At 51.3% G+C, this 17,846-nt stretch overlaps 3 protein-coding genes across 4 annotated transcripts; 2 read left to right on the forward strand and 1 right to left on the reverse strand.

Annotated features, from left to right (window-relative positions):
• LOC100900891 (uncharacterized) lies at positions 1 to 1,663 on the reverse strand. The gene is made up of 5 exons (XM_003746795.2): positions 1,369 to 1,663; positions 974 to 1,168; positions 467 to 844; positions 178 to 343; positions 1 to 74 (listed from the first exon to the last, which is right to left on the reverse strand). Exons 1-5 carry the CDS (start codon positions 1,399 to 1,401, stop codon positions 1 to 3), a joined length of 846 nt encoding a protein of 281 aa, XP_003746843.2. The 5' UTR covers positions 1,402 to 1,663.
• Positions 1,664 to 2,590: 927 nt separating this feature from the next.
• unc-119 (unc-119 lipid binding chaperone) lies at positions 2,591 to 5,404 on the forward strand. Its single transcript, XM_003746796.2, has 4 exons — positions 2,591 to 2,849; positions 3,981 to 4,094; positions 4,352 to 4,469; positions 4,683 to 5,404. The coding sequence occupies exons 1-4, from the start codon at positions 2,660 to 2,662 to the stop codon at positions 4,969 to 4,971; spliced, it is 711 nt and encodes a 236-aa protein (XP_003746844.1). The 5' UTR covers positions 2,591 to 2,659; the 3' UTR covers positions 4,972 to 5,404.
• Positions 5,405 to 10,115: 4,711 nt separating this feature from the next.
• Positions 10,116 to 17,340, forward strand: LOC100904965 (glutathione S-transferase 1). 2 transcript variants are annotated; one of them, XM_003746739.2, is made up of 5 exons: positions 10,116 to 10,207; positions 11,100 to 11,213; positions 16,350 to 16,498; positions 16,622 to 16,838; positions 16,975 to 17,340. In XM_003746739.2, the coding sequence occupies exons 1-5, from the start codon at positions 10,181 to 10,183 to the stop codon at positions 17,113 to 17,115; spliced, it is 648 nt and encodes a 215-aa protein (XP_003746787.1). In that variant the 5' UTR covers positions 10,116 to 10,180; the 3' UTR covers positions 17,116 to 17,340. The 2 variants fall into 2 exon arrangements, with proteins under 2 accessions (XP_003746787.1, XP_028968286.1); XM_029112453.1 differs by lacking the exons at positions 10,116 to 10,207; positions 11,100 to 11,213 and adding an exon at positions 14,336 to 14,573.
• The last annotated feature ends 506 nt before the right edge of the window (positions 17,341 to 17,846 follow it).

A 17,846-nucleotide genomic window follows, 5' to 3' on the forward strand; every position in this document is an offset into this window, starting at 1 on the left:
CTAAATGATTTGATGACCCGCGCTGGCCACATTGGCTTCGTTGGGCTTATTCGACGAGAATCCAGTCACGCAGTCTGCAAGTTTCCCGTTGTCAGGCGATCGATACAGGTTGCCAGATGAGATTTTCCTAATCACATTTCGATAATTCACAATTCCAACGCCCTGAACAAAACTCACCGCTCATGAGGAAGCTGGGGTGCACATTCAGCGGCGGACTTGGATTTGGGGTCGGATAGAACTCCAAAGGAGAACTCGGCAGGAATGTAGGGTGACCCATGCTGGTCCGGAACCCGGAATTCCCTCGATTCGGATCCATCGGCATCTGGGTCTGGCGAGAGCGGTTCTGCTGTACAAAGTTTCAAGAGAGGATAATTTGAGAACTCTGAGCATCAAACAACCCGAATACGTAAAATATCGAATTTTGAATAGCAATCAATCAATGGATGGGATTGAAGGATACACGAACCATGTGCGGAGGGCTCATACCGATGGCACCGTAACAGCCGGGAACGTGAGGCGGCAGAACATTGGGAACCGGCGCCATCATCGGAGATCCCGGCACCATCATCGAGCATGGATTGGGTGCAGGTCTTGCTTGCTGAGGGAATGAGAACGCGGCCATGGTCCCTCCCTGATTCGAGGGCAGGCTCCCCGTGTTTTGTAGAGCGACCAGCTTCTGCGTAATCATTTGGATTTTGCTTTTCAGCATTGGATGATTGACGCAGCAAGCTTCGAGGAGATTAAGGTAGTCGATTATGACCGTGTTCATTCCGGCGATCCCCATCTGAACTGAATGCGGAGCCGTCGGTGGAGCCGTCAATGTGTCCAGGAAGATACCAAGATTCTGCGAGGGTACGGGACCAAGCTTAGAAGAATGTAGATGAGGAATGAATGTCGCGAAAAGATCTATCTCTCGTGTACGACGCTACACTCAACCCTGCAAGGGGAGACTTCTGGAATCCGGAAACGGTACCTGGATGGCTTGATCGAAAGCCAGGGTCAGGTGATCCATGACAGGGTTCGAGTACGGCGGACCGCCCTGACTGTTGAAAGAATAATGAGGATGTTGCTCCGGGAACTGAGGCTGAGCGATGAGTCTGGGAACTTCGCGATTCAGTCGACGTTGGGGTAAATTGTAGATTTTCTTCAGCTGACGATTACCATACAGCTGGAAATGTTTGCGGAAACGATTATCCACAACTCATTCAGAAAGGCTCAAGTCGATCGTGATCCTCGTGGAATTCCGCGAAGTCGCGGATTGAAGGCCTCCGGCGCGAAATCGGTTCTCGATTTCGTGAGGAGCGAGCGTCAGGGCCACAGCTATTATCCACATCTAAGATCGGCAAGGAATGCGTATCACGGACGGACCTGGCTGTCTTCGGAGTTACATTGATTAATCATCACTCTACCATAGCTGGAGTCGCTCGCAATCTTCGTAACCTGCTGGGGTTGGAGGAACCCACGCCCAATAATTACACTGAGGCGTGGAGAACTAGATGGAGGAAGATCGCGAGATTTTGCCACTGGATTGAATCGGTGGTAGTTTTCCGATCTCCGGCTTCCGACACTCGAAACTCAAAATTTGCCCTCTGGAGAGTGTCCCGGCTCTGCAGTCTTGGCACCTCAAGACGTGAGCCATGTCGACAGCGTGCATGTCCGAGTGGGTCTACACTTCATTCGGACATTCACCGGCGCGAAATCTGAAAGTGCGTGGGATCCAAAATCATCTAGAGATCTGGACGTCTCCAGAGATTCCGTCCGAAAGTCTTGAGAATTTTCCCTTCGTTCCTTGATGACGGAATCTGGCGCTGTCGCGAGAAGCTCCTCGAGGAAGGGATAGAGGAGTTGAGGAAGCTCGATAAGGTACTCCCCAAATCGCTGACTCCTTCAACATGGAGAAATCGAGCATGTTCTCAATCATTGGAATGAGAGCTGTGGGAGTCCCGAATGAAACTTCCACACGGCTCTCATCATGTCGCGAATTCTTCCGGAACGAGAGACATCGGCATTCACAAGTCAAGAGCCTGATCATTATCTCAACCTTCGGAGAATCGAACAATTGAGCTGGAGAGCTTCGCGAAGATCCTCGCGGGGAGATTGTGCCTGACGTAGTTTTCGAAGCCACTTATCATGTAGCTTCGCTCGAGACTGTCGACCTCGTAAACGGGAGACGTGTCATGCGAGCTCCGAGCGAATCGGATCGGGGAGCGTGGACGGTCTCTCCCATTATTTTTCTAGCAATGAGGGATTCGGGAAGGCCAAGTCTAGCAGAGTCTGACAGTCGAGACGAGTGAGCATTCGTAGCGGGGTCGAGGAAATTCTCGAGTTCGCTCCGGAATATGCCGAGTATGCCACTCGTCTACGGATACGATCAGGAATATTGCCCCTCGGAGGCTGGCGCTCAACGCTTGTGACCCGAATCAGTCCCTCACCAGAAATGTATGGCTTGATTGAAGCGGGAAGTTCCTCGAGCGGTCCACACCTTGTTCGACCACAGGTCGACTCTCCGAGGGGGGGGGGGCGCAGCAAATGGAACCTATCTCTCCCCCAAATGGTCGACCGAGGCGCCCCCTATGTCGTGTTCCATTGTGACAGCGGCCCATCCTGAACGACTCCTTAGAGCTACAGCCCTCTGATATCCCAGCGATAAATAAATAGAATGTCAAGTGCGCATCTCAAAAAGCCGGCCGCGGCACCTCCGGGCCCCGGGTCGCAACAGCAACCGCCAGTTCCGAAGAAGTCGATGGCTCTCAAAGCGCAATCGAAACGCACCGTGACTGAGGAGGAGCTTATGCATAAAGACTCTATCACTCCTGACGATGTCCTTCGCTTGAACAGATTCACACAGGGTGAGTAGTGAACAATAGTTGTTCAGTCGGAGAGGGTTGAAAAATATGACCGAATCTGCGACGGCCGCTTCAAGATGCCACGCGCACAATGTTTCGGACGATCAGTGAGTTGGGGCGGCGAGCAGGACCGGTTTTGTGTACAATGAACTCGCTAGCCTCTTCCCCCGCTATTCGACCCATGATTTATGAGTTACCTAGGCTAGCCCGGGACGCTCGACGCTCTGCAAGGGCTCGAGCAGGGAGCGGAGTTCGGTGTTACGACTCAGTTCAATTCTCCGAGAGCTCCTAGTCTTTATCAAGTCGAGCATCCGATCGTTTCGTAAGATTACGCTCTCTGGTGGCCGAAGGAATGAGACACGATGAACTTCTCAGAGTCGAGAGTCATTACATGGCGCTCCTTGTGTACTTCGATGAATGACAATCATCATCAAAAATTATGGGGAACGATCATCGCCAATCAAACATAGAGGGCCTGAGTAGAAGCTCTGAAGCTCCCCCTCCTCACCCTTCTGGCAAGAAATCCGCCATGTTGTTACCTTGCACGCGAGGTATCAAGAGTGGATGAATAATGACAGGAAACGGTAAATGCGATGCAAGCGTTACAGTCTGCCTTCGACGAATACCCTCAGAGAAGGAGTCCGAGCCGGGAAATCCATCCCGGAAACATTAATGTGCGAGAGGTGATGAACAACAGTTCGCAGTCTCGCTTCGCAGCGAGTTTCCGTGGAGAACTCCGAGCTGCTAGAAAACAGTAATCTGAAGGGTAATCTCGTCTTGGAGGAGGCCGGTTGCTCGGAGTCCGAATCCGATCGAAGTTCGCGTCGACATATATGGCCTCGAAGCAAGATCCGGGATCCAGTTTTGAAAAAAAGGAATCGCGGTTCACTCGCGCGGCGGTGATGGTCGATCGGAAATCACGATGCTCGGTAGGGCGAAACATTTTCAGGAGTATCGTTTGGCTTGAACTTCAATGAGTGGGGTAAGCCGTGTGGTCGGGCGATCGATGGAACCGATAAAAACAAAACCTTACTCCAATATCTTAGTTGTTTCCGCCGTCGATCGGTGTGGATGGTTCTCAGAAGGCCTATGAAATCCATTACTGTGCGACTCATTGTTCGCATTCGCTTGCAGAATACTTGTGCGGACCGGAAGCGAATCTTTTCAACATCGATTTCACCAGGTTCACCATCAGGGACATGGAAACCGGAATGGTGCTCTTCGAGATTGCCAAACCTCCCCCACAAGGTGAGCTCTTGAATTCTGGTAGAGATTGACTCCACTAAGAAGCCATGGATCAATTCCTCGGGGGAAGTAGAATGGAGATAGACGATCAGATCCGATCAGAAACTTTTAGCGACCTCTTGTTTGGTCTCTGTTGGACGTCTACATGGGGGAAGCTGGCTCCGCATCAGGGAAAAATCGCCTAGTTTCGAGAAAACCCATCGTTCTACGAGCGAATTGATGATTTTAAGCATCGAGCTCTCTGGCGTCCGAAATTGCAGACCAAGACGACCCCGCCGCCGTGGAGCTGGAACCCGAGATCACGGATCCTAATGCTGGTCGCTTCGTTCGGTATCAGTTTACACCGCAGTTTTTGAAGCTCAAAACCGTAGGCGCAACGTAAGTTAGTCTCGGAGAAACGAACCTCGCTAAATGAGCCATTGGAACTTCTATTGACCTCCGCCGCTCCGGAGCGCATCCTCTCCCGCCCATCGGATCTTGTTCCGGGTCGTGTGATCGAAGAATCGTCACAGGGAACGCTACCGAAAAACTACTGTCCCTCGATTCCCAGAGAGCCTAGCACAAATTGAAGGATCAAATTTGAATTCGCAGGGTGGAGTTCACCGTCGGCGATCGACCCGTGTCGCGCTTCCGTATGATCGAAAGACATTTCTTCCGGGATCAACTGTTGAAAACCTTTGACTTCGAGTTCGGCTTCTGCATACCGAACTCGCGCAATACTTGTGAACATATATACGAGTTTCCCCAGCTGGGCCAGGAACTCGTCGACGAGATGACTGCCAATCCTTATGAGACTAGATCGGATTCTTTCTATTTTGTTGACGATAAGCTCATCATGCACAATAAGGCTGACTACGCGTACACGGGTGGCCGCAATTGAATGAGCGAACGAACGAATTGCCCCAGTGTATACCCTGAGTAGACGAGTCGATTCCCTGGCGCAGCCTAAGATGACTTTGGTCCTAGCGTTCAATATTTGAATATTATGGAATGCCGAAACATCGAGGAATTGCCCGGTTGAGGGTAGAGCTCGGTCATCCCCAGCCGAAACGCTAATGCATACTACGAGACCGCGGTAGGGACGTCTGTCCTCGGGCCACACACGGAAGCGCGGATCACAGAGCTCACCGAGAGACCGATCTCTGCTGGAGAGCTGCGGTCAAACGATCCGTCTCCCCCTCAAAAGAGCGGAGGGCATCAAATCTCCTAGGCAGCGAAACTCCATGCATCACAACCATCGATGTGGTCTCAAATCTCTTTCACTGATTTGTCCCCTCCATTTTCTCCATCGAAGATTCACTTTTCCTTTAATTCACAGTGAATCTATTCTCGATCTCATAAACCCGAGGGCATGCAGAGTCTCCAGGAGGATCGCCTTCTCTCGCGTAGGGGGTACCTATTCTTCCGGTGACGCCGTCCAACATGTCCACTTCGAAATTCCATTGTCATCACACGTACAACCAGAGTGCCTATCACCTGAGAACTCAATACTGAGTCAAGATCAATGAGCCGAGTAGATCGATCGAGTCATTCGCCGAGAACGATAGGCATTACAATCATTGGACACTCTGTCCTTTTCCCTGTCCTATGAGCCCAGAGATCCGTTTCGAAGAAAGATGGCCCAGAATTGGGCATGACGCAAGATCCGGTCGACACGGACGTATGCAGAGCAATATCCGACGGAATGTCAATATTAAGGTCGGGACGCCTATTCATGTTGTGCCGAGAAAGCAGATTCATGTACGGAACAGTCATCGCAGTTCTCACAAGATCTACGCCGGAAAAGGGCAAACTCATTCCTTCCGATTCATGGTATAATCAATGCGAACAATCGTCGGGGTTTCCTCCTGGTCGGGCCTCGAGCTCTCGAGACGTGTCTCATATTTTCGCTTCGATATTCCAGAACCGATTGCTTTATTTGTGACTTTCTTAGACTCAAGAGATGTCCCCCCCCCTGCTTCCCTAAGCATTGTCTACCCTTGATTCGAATTGTCGGCACGATGATATTGTACAGTGACAAAAAACTCAAGTTGAAAGATCTTTCCTACCTTAGATGAAAATCGTATGTGGAATAATGCTGAATGGCGATTCAGAAGCGACTCCTTCTGAGTTTCCGAAAGCTGGTTTCCGACCACAACGTCAAGCTCCGTGAAGCTGAGAGGGAGCAGTGTATATGCCAGATTCATAGTGGGCTGCAGTGTCCCTCCGGAAGAATTCTAGACCTAATAAATGGAAAGTGAATCCAGTTTCGGAAGAGCTCGTTCGAGAATAATCTTCAATTACAATAGGCCCGAGTTCCTAGCAATACTGGATCCAGGACATGATCGTGACCTTGAAGGATGGAAATCGAGCTTCACGTCTGATTTTCAAACGGGGAGGACAACTTTCGAGTTTTCTCTCGCTGGGGTTGCCGCATCGTCCATCACCAGACAGCGAGGTGTCTTGGATTGTGGGGGGGAATCCGCGCAGAATCCGGCACTCGAGAACGATCAGGAAACTGTGGTAGATTCCGGCGCTAAGGGCGGGGAGTGTGCGTGTCGTCGCAGTTGATTCGACTCAGGTACGCTGGATGCGGAGTCTCGATCATTTCTCGCATTATTTCAGTGCGATGAGAGGCAATTACTCCGAGGCGGGAAATCCGCCAGCGAAACTCCCGAAACTAAGGCTCGCACTTTTTCATTGTCGAAGAACAGCTCAGACATCATGGGGGGCACAGGAATAGAGCTAGACTCGATCAGCCAATTCCCCCTCCTTAGGTTCTATGATGGTCTAGGAACTTCCATTGGAAACCAGTGATCCACCGTAGCCCTGAATAGAAGCTTCCTAAGACGGCCTTCTCGTGGATCGAGCCCAGATGCCGGTTACGAACGACCCTGCAAGCGGAATATCTGCTTCGAGTGGAGGCTCCCATGATGCCTGAGTCTATTTTACGCACAGAGAGATCACCGATGAAATGTATCCTCCTCCGATCGGTAGTACCCAAGGCAAAATCAGCGGATCCTCCGAAATCCAGGAAGAAGTCCAAGAGCATTTACCTTGGAAGTGTTATACATCGGACCCATCGATTCGAGAGCCGTCGATTCGCCGTAGATACTATTATGCTGAAGGATGCATTAGAGATTCCCATTCCTCTGTGGTGGCTGCGCGTGGCATCATTTCGTTAGAGTTCCGTTTGAGCCCGGTGAATTCTGAGTTTGTCACGTTCGAGTTCTGTGCGTAATTGCGCACAGCTGGGGGGCATCACTGTGGATCAGTCATGATCAGTTTTAGTTTCGTGTAGTACGATTCGAGATTGGTGAATCGATGATGGAATTCCACACGGAGCCCGCCTTGAGTCTGAGATAAGAGAACAGCATGTTAGCAAGGGTCCCAATACATCCATGACACGCGGGGGAATTTTACGAGAGCTCTGTTCCCCCACCACTGATGGCTTCCCACGTCCGTGATGCGTCTTGACCCCAACTCCCCAGAGACTACCGCGGCCAGAAACAAGGCTCCAGAGAGGCGCAGACTAATTTCCTGCTGCCCTTGAGTGCAATATGTACATGCAGGGTGTTCGCCGTAAGACGGGACTCTGCTTCAGTGAGTTCAGATGTTCGTATGTCGTTCAGGGCTCGATGGGTTCGAGGGAATAGGGGTCGTAGGGAGGAGGTCGCCTGGACGCACATTTCCGAGGCCCAACCATTGCTGCGTCTCAGACCTCGTTTCCCAGGCTTCAGCGGCGAACGTGGGTTCCATGTTTTTCGTCGCCCCTCAAGACCTCCTCTGGAAGAATTTTTCGCTCCTCTATCGATGGAATCCGAAGCTATGGGGAAGAAAACTGTGACTCAGAGATCCGATTCGCTATGAGCTTCGGACATCATCCGCTGAGCACAGGAAGATTATCCGCCCGACGCGGAGGGCCGATTTGCCAATGGAAGGTAAAGGCAGCTTGACTGAAGAAAATTGTTCTAGAAACAGGGAAGGGTTCAGCTTGGTCGCCTGGATTCGAAATGAATGTCCGGAGGTACAGGCATACTTTGAGGAACGATAATGTGCGTCTATTCGGGAACTTCCCAGCGACGCCTAGTTTTTGAGAGTCCACGGAGCCCGGACCAGAATATGCGCATAACCGCAGACTCGAGGAAATTCCCACTTCAAGGCGAACACCCTGTATATACCCTACGACGGAGCCGAGGTCGGGCATTGATTATTGTTGTTTTCATTGATCTCTTTCCCGGGAGCACAAAGAATGAGAATCACACGATAGGGATGAATCGGGGAAGATCGAACTTGATGGAACGGACTGGGGATGGGCCCCTATTCCGATATCGACCGTTGATCTCCGTGCCGCATGCAGGGCGCTCCTACCTCGTCGTTCAGACTGAAGGTTTCGATTCTGGAGGACAATCAGGTCCTGATGGCAATTGCGGGAGCCTTTCGCTGTCCGCATTCGTGGCAGGAAGTTTGTTGTGGGATGGATTCGGTGATTCTTCGGGGACTCCTCGGAATGATGCGACGCAAGAAACGCAATAGGCCTATAGCTCGGTGCGTTCAAAATCTCTACTCGACAAATCAAAGCTGGTCCAGTGTCCAGTCATGATCTCGTCCACGGGATCTTGTCGGAATCCACACGATTGTCATTCATAGTGACAACCCGCGCTGCCGATCTTTCAATCATCATCCTCGATTACAACAAGGTCACGATCTGCGCCGCCTCGCCGAGCGCAGCCTGTCTTCCACTATTTGAGCAGAGCTCGCGCTCCAAGTATTCTCCGACTGCGGGTTGTCCGAGGCCGGCCTGACAGAGCTGCGTTTTATAGTCCTGCGTCATGAATTATGAAGTTCACAGCAGTTTCATCAGCCATTGATTATCCGGGAAGACGTTCACCTCGGCCCGTGCGGAATGTTCCTCCCGAACCACGATGCTTGCCGCCCGGTGACGTCGGGACTCGAAGCAAGCGTTGGTCGCGATCTTTGACTGAGTCGGTGGGTGCGTGAGCTCAGAACCGGCGACTGAATTCCGAATTCCACAGAGGTCTCGGAAATCGGGAACCCACGTCGGCATGCCTGATATCGGCATTCAGTCATGCCCGAATAGTTTCGAATATTCTATCCGCGCTCGGAAAATCCCCAAGGAGGCAGCTCTTTACCTTCTGATTCTGACAGCAATCTTCTCAATGATGATGAGATGATGAGGAATAACAATATTCGACAAACCCCACGCTCGAAACAGATCCCCATTCTGAAGCAAGGATGCCAGGTGGGCTAGAGATTATTTGGTTCAAGACCATGGAGTTTATGAGATCGCGATGGGGCCCTCAACGGTTCGATCTTCCACTGAAAGTACACACGATTCCGCAGGCTTCGTTTCGGAAATCCGATGCCATGGAAAACCACTACTCCGTGAGGCTGAGTCAAGGCATGCCTCGCTGTGAGAAGGAGGCATGTTGACCGAAGGCAACACTATAAGTTCAAAGAGCGCACGACGTGCTCCATCGTGCACCTCCCCGCTGACCTGTCAGTCTATATAACTAGAGCGTGCAAAATGAGAGAGGGACCCAGAGAGGGTGGCAAACCTAGCATGATGCTCGAGTGAATAGGCGGGCTTCCCTGTCCAACTCGATGTGCGTGTCCACATACTGAGTAGATGCCCCGTGACGCATCATCGATTCTCTTACGAAGTCCTTCCGTCTAGTCGGCCTGCGTGATCGCCCGAACCGGCGGGTTCCGTCCCGAACGGTCATTTGAGACCGTAGGCAGAGGAAACGTCCGTAAATAACTTGAGATTTGAGGCGGATTCTACCTGACCGTCCGCAGATTGCCCACGCTCTCGATCCACGGCAACGCGCTCGACCCATCGAACGTCCCGTCATGGATTAAATTGGTCGGCCGCCATTCGATCGACGCTGACTCGGCAAATTAATGTTCCCTCGACGACAAGCTGAAGTTCCCAAGCTAAGAGCGGCAGATTCATCGATTGTACCACGTCCTCCTCATCCTCGAAGCGTTACCCTCTCTGCATCGTTTGAGAGATCTGCCGGTCGCAGCCAGCAGCAAAGCTGGGCTGCTCACCTTCGTCTGTTACGCCGGAAAAAACCACCTTAAACATGACGATCGATCTTTACCACATGGAGGTGAGTTTCTAGCTGGTTTCTATCGGGTTCTTCTTGTGGTGTATCAATCAGCACTCGAAATTATTAGAGGGGTCTCATGGAAAAACTTGACGGCACTAGAAATCTTCGGTTCGGAGTCTCCCACCCAGAGTGACAAACAGTGTAGAGGCCGACAGTGTAGAGGTGTTACTCGGAGCAGAATGGCACCTGTCAAGACTGGAAACTTCGGCGTTGATTCCATTTTCCTAGCTGGTTATGAGTGGTTGCTCAGGATATCTTGACAGAGATCGAATACGCGTGCGGATGGTCGGGGGAGTCTTCGATGTGCGTTCCTGGTCATGAAGATTTTGTAACTCCGCTCCTGAACTCTTCGTGAGAGCATCACCGTTCCGAGACATCCGAGAGCATGACCGTTTTTTCTAGGACTTCGAGACACACGATTCGATATCTTCGACGAATTTCCAAGTTTCCCCCTCAGCGCAAGGTCAACGATGTGGCGCCACGTGTGACAGCGCACAGAAAAAGTTCTGCCATGGCATGCATGCGATCCAAGAAGGTTCCAGAATATTCTTTATGACGACGTAAAACTTGATGGGAATCGTTCAGAGTCATTCTAGAAGCGCAACGGGTACTTATACTCTTCTCCTCTGCTCCATTGCTCTCTTTTTTTTCTTTCCGATGATCGTGAGTTCTCCCGATCCCAGTCTTCTCGTCCGCTCTGGACGCCGCTTTGTCGTTTCCTCCGCGACAATTGCCATGAGCCGCCTTGGCCCGAATCCATTCATTGGATTTCATTTTGAAATGAGGGAGTCTCAAAAGGGACCCGAAGAATGTTGGCAACGGAAACAATCGAGTGGGCAAAATCGAGGAGAGCCGACATCAACTAAATCCAGATTTCTTCCTAATCTTTCAGCTTTCGGCTCCTTGCCGCTCGATCCGAATGGTTGCTGCCACGATTGGCGTGGAACTGAACCTCAAGACCACTGACTTGATGGCTGGGGAGCATCTTACTCCCGAGTATTTGAAGGTGAGTACGTCGATTGTTGATAGCTCTCATTCCTCGAGCAGCTGGTAGGCCTTGCGAAAAACCGCTTTTTGAAAAAATTGCGGTTGCGGTTGACCGCGGATGAGAAAACCGCGGTTACAGTCACTTTGCGGTTAATAAGCGCATATTCACAGAATTTTTTGTTCTCGTCCGTTGTCCACAAAAGGTCCGGAGAGCATTATTTATTTACAGTCTGTTTGCTACATGAAGTTACCATCAAGTTACAAAAGCCCGTGCTGCAAAGCCTTACGGACGATGAAGATGTTATGGAGGGTCTCCGTTTTCATGCTTCCTCGATTCTCTCCTAGAATCAGGCCGACTACACTAAAATCTCGTTCTGGTTGCACGGAGGTTGGGGGGATCGCTTCCAAACTTTCCAGACAGCGCTTGAGCAGGCGGCCGCGTTCGCCACCTCCTCTGAAGAATCGGAATTCGCGATCCACACTCTTCCCCTTTTGTCCCTTTTCGAATGAACGCGTTCGCCAGCGGCAAGTTCGACTAGCGTCTCACTGAAAATCGATTCGATGAGACCAAAGCAGTAGGAATAGATCATCCGGTGAGAAGTTGGAAGAATTTTCGAGCGTTGTGGATTCAAACGCTCTCCACTCGGTGCTTCGATCAACGAAAGCCGGACGAGAGCGCGAAAACTCCGAATCGGAGCCAAGCCTGATCATCGATAGGCGTATCGGTCATACGATGCTTGCTGTGTTCTGGTTTTCCACTGACATGAGTTGGCTCTCTCCCCTGCCCGGCAGGGAGACTCTGCATTCTCAGAAAAGGCCGAATTGAAGGTGTTAAGCCAACAAATTATACTGGACAAAATGCGGTTGCTCACCGCAAAAAAACCGCAGAGGATGCGGTTATCCTGCGGTTAATAACCGCGAAAATTTTGCGGTTAACCGCGATTTCCCGACCGCGGTGAAAAACCGCGCAAGGCCTAGCAGCTGGACACGGGAGTCGCCGGTAGGCCAGACACTGGCGTGAATTCTGTGAGGTATCGCCTTGAATTGCTGCTACTAACGGAGTGAACTTTGGATTGGGTCGCCTAGGTCTGTCGTTCTCCAATCGGCGCGGTACTAGATCCCTCGTTAGCTTTCGACATCATAAAATTCTTAGCGGTCCCCGAAAACCGCGGAGTCATCACCACTCATTTTTCTTCAAACACTACAGCTGTCCCGATCAGAGGCGCCGATCGTGGTGCTTTTAGTTGTGATTGAATCGCTCCTGTGCAATGATAACCCTCCCACCAGGGGCTCATTATGCCTGCGAATATGCGGGACACGCGTCTGCGCATGCAAATCGACGCTCACAGCGTGCCGCGTGACCCTTCATCGAGATTGGATGCCGCGTGCCCGAAAACCACCGCTCCGGCTCTCGGCTCAGGGTTCTGTAACGGAGCGACGAAAGGAATGACGAGTCTTTTATATACACAAACTTGCTCAGAAGAAAAACCACGGGTCCGGTCTAACCTCAGACGTCGTGTTTCCGGCCTTGCTGAATAACTCTCACAGAGACCCTGTGACGTGTTAATATGATCGGCGATGTCGGCAGCCGCGCTATTATCCGTCCACATCCGTCGCGTTCAGCTGCAGGGTGCTCATAAAGATATTGTTGGATCAATATCGGGCGGAGACCGTATCCTTTCGGCCTACACAACATTATATCGCTGTGGAGCGATGCTCCCCGCTGGGTTCAAGTCGCTGCGCGAGATCCAATCCGCTCAGCCGGGGTCGGCACGTCTTTGTTGCTCTCGCCGCTGTGGTAGCTTGAGCGTGCAGTCGTCCAGGACTAGGACGTCCGGCTCTTCCGGGAGAAAGGACTCACGCGGATCATCGACTTATGATTCAGCGTCTTCGGGAGTTTTTCGATTCTCGGTTCTCTCTCTATTCACGGAATAGAGGCGGAGGTCTGACGTTCGCGGATTCGCTTGGATGTCGCCCACGTGGGCTTCACCTTGAGAATGATCCCTCGGGCTATGGGATGTACGGGATTCCCACCTCCGGATCACAGTTACGATGGGATCATGTCGTTTCAGTTGTAGCTGCTCCGTCTTCCATCTCCCGGTCGTTTCCTTTTTTTTGTGGATGCGTGTAGGGCCTGTCGCCTCACCAAGGAGGTTTTTCTCATGTTTTGAATCCCTTGTTTATGAAACAATCTGGTTGTTTATTTGCCCGTTTATAGTGCAATTTGCTTTGTGTGATTCCACTTTTATCGCTGGTATGTTTTGGTTTGAATGAACGGCTGGACAGGAATTCCGCCCCATACATATTTCGTCTCGAACTTCTCGGAGCCCTGACAGCCCTCTCGTCGATTGCGATGGGGGAACAAACTCTGCGTCAAATGTCGCGTAGCCGGGAAAGAGCGGACCTTCACATCAAGTTGCAACACGAAGCGAAGACTTCTCCTGTAGGGACTTATATAGACGGAGATGCTTCCCTCTCGTGAGTGAAACGGGTCGGCGTTTCCTCAGTCCAAAGATTGCAAGATCCTCAGCCTTGCTCGGACCCTTGATCTGTCTCGGATTAAGACTGACGAGGAGCTTAGGCTTCAGGAGTTGATTTTTCCGAGGGACTCTCTTCTCGCGTCACAGATCCCGGAGCGGGGCGGTGTTCTCGGAACGAACTACGCCGCATTGACGGCTGTTCCCGATGCCCTCAGCAGCTTTGCCGGGATCTGGTGTCTGAGACGGACCCATGCGAGCCACCGTTCCGGATAGAGACTCCTCCCCGCGCGTCATGCTCTGATCCGGGGTGCGCAGCAACCCCAATCAGCAGGAGCATGACTGGATCATGGTCGAGTTTACTCGGCGCCAGGGTACCTCGTGAAAACTTCTCCCGTGCTCACTCATCTGTCTGCGGCGAGCTTTCGTTTTCGAGATTTTCCCCTGTTTCGAAACACTCTTTTTCGGACTACCAGGAAAGAAACCGCGTCATCAACACCACCCACCCTTACCGGTCAGCCGGCAAGACTTTGAGCATTGGCATCTCTAAGGGCTGGACTAGGCTCTGGCCGTCCAAGCATCCTTCCCTTCGTTCGTTCGGTCGCTCGCTTGCCCAATCGTTCGTTTATCCAGAGCTCTCGTTGCTCGGCTTCTCGGACCAGCAGACAGCTCTTGAACAAGAAAATCGCTCGCCGGATTTCAGTCATTTGTCCAGTGTTCGGTGGAGCAGCGGATAAAGTGCGTCCCCTGGCTAATTGGAGATTATGGGAGTGGTTCTCTATTTCCACGGCTGGTTTCCGCCTTCGAGAGCTGTCCACTGGCTTCTGACGTGGACCGGCATACCCTTCGAGCTTAAAACGATGGGCGCTCGCGGTGAGACCAGTCAGCCTTGGTTCCATCAGGTAGGACGCTCTTTGGGAGCTCGAACGCTCCGAGTTGAATGCCAAGCATCCTGGACAATGAGTCTCTCAACATGTTTCGACTTCACCGTGTATTTTTGATTGACTTAATTAGCCGAGAAAACCTATCAATTTTGGGTTCATAATTCTTTTTTTCTACGATTTCCGACCATCTGACACGGCTGATTAGTCTCTATAGAGTGTTACGGGACCTAGTCGATATCAAAATCGGTAGAGCATGCCGAGTTGAGCTGCTCGGTCCTTGTGGATTCAGAACGTCCCACTAAGTCCGGCGGTCACTTCGGATGCGGATTCGATATTGTCTGCCTTGAAGAAAAATGGCCTCCCTTCGCGGGCCATTTTCCCTCTGCCGAGCGCGACAGATCATTTCGACCTCGGCAACCAATTGAAGCTGGTTCCCTGCGGTACAATACAGATACTCGAACTGTTACGATCATTGATATTCTCATTTGTCATGACGGCAATCTCCAAAAACGGAATCCATCTGAACTTGGCAGGATCATAACTCGGCGCCGGAGTTGACTTCAAAAATAGATATGGCCTCCGCCGACGTCGCTATTGACACATGGAGACCACGTTGGCAGAATCGATCAGAGCTAAAAGGAGGGCATCAACCTCAGTTGCACAATTTCCAAATTATCGATCTCTTTTGGACAGAGCCCTCATGGCAGAAGGGTAAATGCCGCAATGCTCTGGAATTGATTCTCGCGGATAGAAATATTGGAAGTTGGAGGGGGAGGATCCGAGAGCTCCGCGGCACGGGGGGAACGTCAATGAAAGGCCGAAGAATGTTCCTTGCGGGAGCGACGCACGAGAACGAAATCTTCTCATTCGCAGGATGTCAGCCACGCCACGATTCCGGAGAGAGCAAAGACCCTCTGAGACTTGTCTTGATTCTCGATCAGAAGGAGCGTAACGATAATGATTGAGCGTATATCGAAGATACTGCCGTTGTGGGAGTGTGCGCGAGATGAAGCTCAATGAATTGGCATACAATTCTGAAACGATGCCGCGACCGGATCGCTCTCGGAATTATTAATGCGTAGGTTTTTCGTCTTCCTCATCGAGTCTACTATAATTTTAGTATCGCGTTCACTGAACGAACACGGCCTCTGCGAATAAAACATCACAATAACGAGCTACACGCAGGACAGAGCCCGAGCTCTAATGGCGCTGATACAGAGCGGAACTAGCGAGGATCAAGGAGATGAGGCCAGCTAGAAGTCGACTCTGTGTGAAGTTATGTAGGTGCCCCATCACAGCGTTATATAGAGCAGTGGAATGATGCACAGGTCGGGGCGAGGCTTTCCGCTTCCGATTGGTCATCCGACCACTCAATAGTTCTCTCGAAACTTTTTTTCTCGCTGAAAGAGCTCCATCCCAGGATAGCGATTGTCTGTCTGCGCAGTATAGCTCCGCTCTACCCTAACTCCTACGAGTGGACTTTCAATGACCTGTTCACTCAACCAGTATTGGAAACTGTAACAGAAGTTCCCAAGTCGGGTCGTTACCAATTGCTTGAACTCTGCTGCGAGCTCCGGAGATCCCAAAGGAGGGTAACCTCACCCCGGAAAATCATCAAATAGCTCTTGATAAATGTCGACAGAGTGACACTACCGGGGGGGGGGAGGCGCATCGAGTCCTCCAGTCTCATGGACCCGCCATCCATTCATATCGGCTTAAAAGAACCGAGTGTCCCTGGGAAGACTTATGAATATCGAATCCAGCGGAAGTAATGAAGGCCTCATTTGTTTTCAGATCAATCCTCAACACACAATCCCGGCTATTGTGGACGGTGACTTCAAGCTGGCAGAGTCTCGCGCCATCTGCACTTATCTCATCAACAAATACGCGCCGGGGCATGCTCTCTACCCGACCTGCCCCCAGAAAAGAGCTGTGGTTGACAGGTACCGAACTCAGATCTGAGACAAGACATCCCCATATTTCAATTATTGTGCGGAGTTTTCGCTCCGTTCGAAAACAGCTCCGAAAAGTCTCTTCCCAATCTAAGCAAAACTTCTCCCGCTCAGATTCTTGTACTTCGACATCGGTACGCTCTACAAGGCAATCGGGGAATATTTCTACCCCAAGCTCATCCACGGAAAGGAATACGATACCGAGAAGGAGCAGAAGCTCAAGGAAGTCCTCGGCTTCCTCGAGACTTTCATCGGAGACCACGATTTCATTACGGGCAAGGAGCCTTCGGTCGCCGATCTTTGCATCGGGTCGAGCTTGACCATGCTCGAGGTAGTTTACATTGAAGTTTTATGATTTTTTTCTCAGAAAATATGCCAGAGAGTGTCCTGGGCGGTGAAGCCGTCATTCCGCTGCTCGGATCCTCCTGAATTGATCCTCCTGATCAAGCATTTATGTATCCCTTCAGGTCACGAGCTACGGATTCCCCGGATTCCCCAAAGCTGAGGCTTACTACAACCGCGTCAAGCAGCTTCCTCATTGGGACGAATGCCATGCGAAGGGCATCGAGGGCTTCAAACAGTTCCTTGCCAGCAAAACGGCTGCGTAAATCGGATCTGCCCACGCACACACGGAATATGACATTTCGCATCGAACAAAAACTGAATATCGGACACCCGCGGAAGTATGCACCCGACCGAGGAACGAAAATGTGTCGCTCCTTCGGATCAAAACATTCGACCTGGGACTGATCGAGATCTGACAAGATCCGTCACGGGTCCGATCTGATATTTTTCGAAAATGTTTACCTCGGAAATAAATTCTGATCGTTCCTGAAGGGAAACCCTGACGTGTTCTGCCTAAGACGCTATTCGGCTCGTGCCGATTCGCTGGAATAGAATTCCGAGGAAACCGAGCATGGCCCCCTCCCATTCCAGAGTTCCCGAATGCATCCGAATCGGATGACTGTGTCTTTTCCGGGGGCCGAGATCGGAGGTCATTTCACAGAAAACCGTCGGGCAGGAAGAAGCTGGACTGGAGTGGTATCGTTGTAAACCTCTCGCATGAAATGGTCACCTACCGCCGTGGCCGAGACGTGAGAGGAACATGGTCCGTCCGAGTTGTGATTTACCGTGCAGCTCAAACATTTTCGTTCATCGGCAGCAACAGATTTCTTGATGCCACGGATGAATATCATCAACAGAGGTAGCGGGACAAGACGCCCCAACGAGACTCCTCATGATTCGGGAGTTGTTGGTCGTTGTCCTCGAGCGACACGGACTGCATCCCGAGGCGAGGGCCCCCGTATACAGGCATTTTAACAAAATTGCCCCGTACCGA

Source organism: Galendromus occidentalis, unplaced genomic scaffold (assembly GCF_000255335.2).
Source record: "Galendromus occidentalis unplaced genomic scaffold, Mocc_1.1 scf7180000077501, whole genome shotgun sequence".
Lineage (NCBI taxonomy): Eukaryota > Metazoa > Arthropoda > Arachnida > Mesostigmata > Phytoseiidae > Galendromus > Galendromus occidentalis.

Bases quoted from the DNA above. Each gene is read 5' to 3' on its own strand.
- LOC100900891 (XM_003746795.2), bottom strand. From the start codon at position 1,401: ATGATTAATCAATGTAACTCCGAAGACAGCCAG. The intron at 845-973 runs GTACCGTTTCCG...GTACCCTCGCAG, and splicing joins CTTTCGATCAAGCCATCCAG to AATCTTGGTATCTTCCTGGA. The intron at 75-177 runs GTGAGTTTTGTT...GGAAACTTGCAG, and splicing joins CCCCAGCTTCCTCATGAGCG to ACTGCGTGACTGGATTCTCG.
- LOC100904965 (XM_003746739.2), top strand. From the start codon at position 10,181: ATGACGATCGATCTTTACCACATGGAG. The intron at 16,499-16,621 runs GTACCGAACTCA...TCTCCCGCTCAG, and splicing joins AAAAGAGCTGTGGTTGACAG to ATTCTTGTACTTCGACATCG. The intron at 16,839-16,974 runs GTAGTTTACATT...GTATCCCTTCAG, and splicing joins CGAGCTTGACCATGCTCGAG to GTCACGAGCTACGGATTCCC.
- unc-119 (XM_003746796.2), top strand. From the start codon at position 2,660: ATGTCAAGTGCGCATCTCAAAAAGCCGGCCGCGGCACCTCCGGGCCCC. The intron at 4,095-4,351 runs GTGAGCTCTTGA...CCGAAATTGCAG, and splicing joins TGCCAAACCTCCCCCACAAG to ACCAAGACGACCCCGCCGCC. The intron at 4,470-4,682 runs GTAAGTTAGTCT...TTGAATTCGCAG, and splicing joins CTCAAAACCGTAGGCGCAAC to GGTGGAGTTCACCGTCGGCG.